Source organism: Copidosoma floridanum, unplaced genomic scaffold, assembly GCF_036245765.1.
Source record: "Copidosoma floridanum isolate Cflo_tuat_1 unplaced genomic scaffold, Cflo_Japanese_pri ptg000007l, whole genome shotgun sequence".
Lineage (NCBI taxonomy): Eukaryota > Metazoa > Arthropoda > Insecta > Hymenoptera > Encyrtidae > Copidosoma > Copidosoma floridanum.
Genome location: NW_028321884.1, coordinates 10,332,236 through 10,337,655, shown reverse-complemented (window position 1 = coordinate 10,337,655; position 5,420 = coordinate 10,332,236). Strand labels below are relative to the sequence as shown.

Here is a 5,420-nt window from a genome sequence, read left to right as displayed (position 1 = left end):
TCCCTTTGTAAGTTCAAACTCGAAAGACGTAGATTTTTCCTGCTACTACTCATCCTCGGATACATATCCCTACCATTGCTCAAAGCTACATTTTGACAGCCAACAGCATCATTTGATATTGTTACCCTAAAATATTTGATAGTTATTCTGCAGTTTTACAACCTTATTCAAAGAAGAATAACACAAAATCATTGTTCCACAAATTATATCGTACAAAGAGTTGTCTTTTACAGTAGAAGTGAGTAAGGAATAGTTTTTAAAGTTCAGTAACTACAAAGTGATTTAATTTGTTTTGTTTGATTATTACTTTTTCTATTTATAATCAATATTTTCCCTTTTAAAGGAAAATGTCAACAAAAACTCAACACTTAAAAGTTATAGTTCTTACATATACACCCACATCATGTAATTAAACGTTTCTAGTAGCAATTTATTTATAATACCTATTTGGGTCCCTTAGGATCAGCTCCATCGATGGTACTTCGATAACGTCGTCTGATTTAAATTATGCACTGCACATTCGGTTTCACTTCCATCTGGCAGTACTGGCTTTATGATTTCTAGATACTTCGACAAGGGGCATAATATTTTGCAGTCTGAAAGCCTCAAGGTCAGCTTCTTATTGGCACCCGACCACACAAATAGCTGTGAAAATGGCAAATAATGAAAGCTATGCTCTTTCTCGATTATTCAAAAAAACTGTTAAACACAAGCCGACATACCCGAATATAAATTCCATTGTCGGGTCCTCTCAGTTTTTCCATGATCACAGTGGCCCCAAATTCAAGGAGTTTGGGATACTTGAACCCATGCGATTTGAGAAATCCATTGACGTTCAGATCGTGCGCACCGTACAAGTAAATTTTTCTCTTGTCCCCCCCCTTCTCCTGATTGTCGATATTTTCAATGAATTTTTTCAACATCGCTCCAACCGCCAACTTTTTCATTTCGTTCGTCAATAATAACGCTTCGTAATAAATAGCCGCGATTTCTTTGAGCTCTTCGTAGTTACTTTCGGTCAACCACAATGGTAGAGGCCATCCCATACTTTTCTAAAAAATGGTAATATTTATTTTACACAAATATTTCCACGAAATAGTTGTTGCATTTCTCTTTCCATTCAAACTGACTTTTAATACTTACGTGGCATTCAATCATGTGGTAGTATATAAAAATCATAACTGGATTTATCATCTCCTGGCCAACATTCTCTAAAAGAAGATCTATAGTGCCACGATACTTCAAGATCCTATTTTTTATCTCATCAGAGTGTAAAACCTCACTTCTGAGCTGGAGATACCTAATAACATTATTTTTTATATTTTTATGTATTACTCTACGGGGAAAAGCAAAAAGGGACAACCACTTACAACTTACAAATCTTCTATTTTTTATGTTATACAAATTTTTAACTTAAAATGAGGATGATGTGAGTGGTACCGACCATGTTTCGCGTACACCCACCGAAGCCTTACTTAGAAACCACGAGTGAAAGAAATAAGGGGACCGTCCAATCGATTAAGCAAATAATAACTTGACAGGAAAAGCTTGATAAAAAAGGTAAACAGTAGTAGATAAGAATAAAAAATTCGTATAGAATAAGTAAAAAAAAAGCACGTGTGATCGAGAGGAATAAGATAAATTGAGACTGACCGAAGTATAATATATATGGTAGCCGTGGGATAATTAAATGAAAATAATTTTGAAAAAATACAGGGTATACTAAGAGGTTTAGGTGAAAAGAGAAGGGTAAAAAATGAAACAAGTGTAGGGGGGCCTCCATTACAGCCAATTCCAGAGAAATTGCTGCCGTAAGACGAAAAGTACCGAGTAAGTCGATGAAACACACAGTGATGATGATAAGTAACACAAAGTGGTTAAAATCACGTGATTACTTTGGGCACGCCTCTGGTGTTAGAAAAAAATCAAACTTGGACTCATTGTGATGGGAGGGAAAAGGTGTCCAGCTCACGTCTTCGGGCCAAAATGGTACCTCGAACGTTGGGTACAGCCCAGCGAGCACCAATTGCAGTGACATCCTCGTACGATCGTAGCTCGTGCTGTACGCGTAAACCTCGTTTGAGTCGTAAGTCATGCTCAAAAAATTTCCATACCTATCTCTCAAGGCCTGGCCGACTTCGTACACTCGCTTTTTTCCAATCTACGGGTGAATAATTTTATTACATAATGTGTACTAACGCGTGTTGATGAAGTATCAATCAAATGGATTTCATTTTAAAGCGAAAATTGAAGAAAACTACAAAATAAAAGCTAAGAATCGAAAAATTTACTTTTATTCCCTTACTGAATCACGGCAACAAATCGTTTTTATAAACAATTATTTATATAATTTATTTAAAACATAAATAAATGAACTGCATATTTACATTTGTCATCTGGCCGTGGCCGAAAGGTGTGTAGATTGATTCGTTGTACGGGATTTTCATGGATATGAGGTCCAGCTCTTTTTTTCCAGGTACACGATCTCCGTGTCTAAAAATCTAAGTTTTTACGATATGAGTCAATAATGAATCAACATAACAGTCGTACTTGTATATACATTATGTTTCAGAAATGCAAGTAGTACAAGCACAAGAATAATTCGATAATCTTGAAAATTAACGTACCACTTGGACGAGCTCGACTTTGTAATCCTCCGGAATCAAAGCTGTAGTTGTAAGCCAACATTTTGTAGCAAGTGCGAAGATAAATATCATCAGAAGCATTGTAATTTGTAATTTGAATTATTTATTTGTCATGGAGAAATAGAAATGTATATTATGTTTTAAATGTTGTTCCAAAGCGTGCAAGAACTAAAATTTCACATGAGTGGTATACTTTTTCCCTCTTGTTAGTTTACAGGAAGTTAAATAATTGAGGATGCGACAACCAAATGAGGGAAACAATGATTTTTGCACGATTTAAATCCGTTTTAATCACCTTTTATCTTTAGATCTTGTTGAATAATCTTATCTTCCAGATTCTGCACAAGTGTGCTCTTCAAAGAGAAATGAAAAGAAATGTATATTTTTGATTGTACGTTACCGATGAAAGCCAAATAACGAAAATTCCATTCAATTAAGCATCGATCGTAACTTTACGGGTGACAACGCATCGCTCGAGAAATCGGGTACAAGTCCGCGGACCCGAGCGACAATTAATTTTCGCGATCCGCGAGCACCTCCACGAAGGAGCCGTCGAGAAACGCGGGATTTCCACGATCATTAAGCAAGTCCCCTTGTATATCCTCGGCCAAAGTCGTATTTCAAGCTCAAAAGGATATAAAGCCATGCGGACCACTTCACTGTTTTCGTGTGGTGCCATTTTTGCGCCGCTAAATCTTTGTAAGGGGAAAAAAAAACGCCACCCCCGCGTCTTCGCACTTTTCACCATCTTCCACTTCGACGCCGCTGTTCTTTTACTCTCTTTGTCTACATGTAGTTCATAAACTACTGCCTTTCTCGACTTTTTGTCTCTCCGTTACCCGTATAAACTTACATCAATCACTGGTGTTGAAAAACATTTTTCATTCTCTTTGAAAATGTTCGAGCATCACTTGCGAAGAAACTGCTGCTCGTTATTAGTTTGTATCCTTTGTTTACAAAATTGTCCTCGTGGTACGATGAATATATTTTCCAAACGATTGCCTCGTGCCAACGGTCGGGATGCTCTGATCATCGGGTGTTTTCAAATTTGTAACACTTGCATGCGAATCTCGCTCAGTTGAAATATCCCTCCAAATGGCAATTAAGTAATAAGTATTTTTATAAACCTGTTGCTGCAAATTACGTTCTTTATTCATTTGCATGAGATAATCGGCAGTTTGAATTATTATGCAAATACACCTTTAAATGTAACGAGGAAATTTTTTGGTACGGGGATATTTTTAATTATCGAGGAATAAAAGTATTAACATATAAAAATTCGGCATGTATTTGTTAACTACCAAAATTTACGACTTTCAAACGCGGATAAAACGTCTGTGCACCTGCACGTGTGAGCATGCACGTATATAGTCGTATGTATATGAGTTTACAGTGCACCTGTTTTATCCATCGAAATTTCTTTGTATAAGTGGATTTTGACGAACTATACGTAGAGTTAACGATTTTTGTTAACAAAACAAAAAAGCATTGCAAGAAATGATTGACTAATTATGTATACGCATATATTATGCATGTATTATCGCAATCAATAGTGCGACCAAAGAAATCATCTAACGATTAGGGATATCAGAAATTTCATCATCGAAACTTTTTTTGTTTCTTTTGTCTTACCGATAAAAAAAAGTTCTCCAGTCACTAGTGTTACCTATAAATATTGTATTTCTCGCTATCAGATCCCAATACCAGTGATTTTTTAAAGTATATTTCAGCTGAAAAATAGTTGGAAAATAAATGTAGGTAAGTATACCTTCATCGTACAAATGTTCCAACAATTACAGATATTCAAGATTTTGCGCAAAAATCTCAATTGTTAAGCTATCAAACTCCATTGATGGTAGGTATTTTGACATTTGACTATAGTTTTTTACTAGAAAAATAAATAAAGGATAAATTGAAGACGCTACTTTTACACACTTTTCTTATATCGATATAAAAAATCTTTTCATAACTAAAGGCATACACGGATTTGTAGGAAAAACTTAATCTCGTGCTGTCAGACCCCGATTATATTATTTTGAATTTTTTAACACTACTCACATATAATTCGTCAAATCTTAATTCTGACGATTGTTACGACGATACCCTCAAAAATAGAATAAAAGATGAATGTAGGTAGATACCATTGACCTACATCGTCTCATGATTAGAGATAAGTATCATCGACTTTGCACAAAAAAAAACCTTATTTTTAAGATGCAGGATCACAATTCTGGTGGTTGCTTTGACCTCTTACCATAAAAATTGAGGAAAGTACCCATCCCTCGTTTCAGTTGTCGATCATACAAATGAACAATATACGCGTGGAGTTAGAGATTTCGACTTTACCAAATTTTCGAGCTGTGGCCTCAGGAGTTAAATTGTAGATTTTCACCAGAATTTCTCTATACGTGAGGTGGAGGGAAAACTGGACGTCCAATTCCTTTCTCGGTGATCCCTGCATTGTTTATCAATCCCAAAAATCCAGCCCCGAATCTCAACTTGGATACATAATAGGAAATACTCACACCCTCGCCTGACAGGTGTACAGTTGTCCATGGATGCCCTGGATATTCACTCGCCGCTCAATAGCCAGATCCCCCAGATGCACCGAGCTGCGAGCCTCCGCTCCTTTAGGTACATAACATATCATTGCGCGTACGAGCACACATTCATGCGTGTGTATATGTTATGTCCTCGGAAGCGTGTGAATTCGGAGCTAACGAGTGACTCCTCAACCGGTGTACAGAGAGAAGAGAGAGATTTTCGGGGAAATTC

General features: G+C 36.5%; 1 protein-coding gene across 1 annotated transcript; it reads right to left on the bottom strand.

The window, feature by feature from the left end:
- Positions 1-462: 462 nt before the first annotated feature.
- LOC106639023 (venom acid phosphatase Acph-1-like) lies at positions 463-2,726 on the bottom strand. The gene is made up of 7 exons (XM_089588922.1): positions 2,628-2,726; positions 2,388-2,501; positions 1,973-2,161; positions 1,371-1,384; positions 1,144-1,300; positions 723-1,052; positions 463-645 (listed from the first exon to the last, which is right to left on the bottom strand). Exons 1-7 carry the CDS (start codon positions 2,724-2,726, stop codon positions 463-465), a joined length of 1,086 nt encoding a protein of 361 aa, XP_089445048.1.
- Positions 2,727-5,420: the final 2,694 nt, after the last annotated feature.

Bases quoted from the DNA above. Each gene is read 5' to 3' on its own strand.
- LOC106639023 (XM_089588922.1), bottom strand. From the start codon at position 2,726: ATGCTTCTGATGATATTTATCTTCGCACTTGCTACAAAATGTTGGCTT. The intron at 2,162-2,387 runs GTAAATATGCAG...ATTCACCCGTAG, and splicing joins GCCACGGCCAGATGACAAAT to ATTGGAAAAAAGCGAGTGTA. The intron at 646-722 runs GTATGTCGGCTT...CCATTTTCACAG, and splicing joins ACAATGGAATTTATATTCGG to CTATTTGTGTGGTCGGGTGC.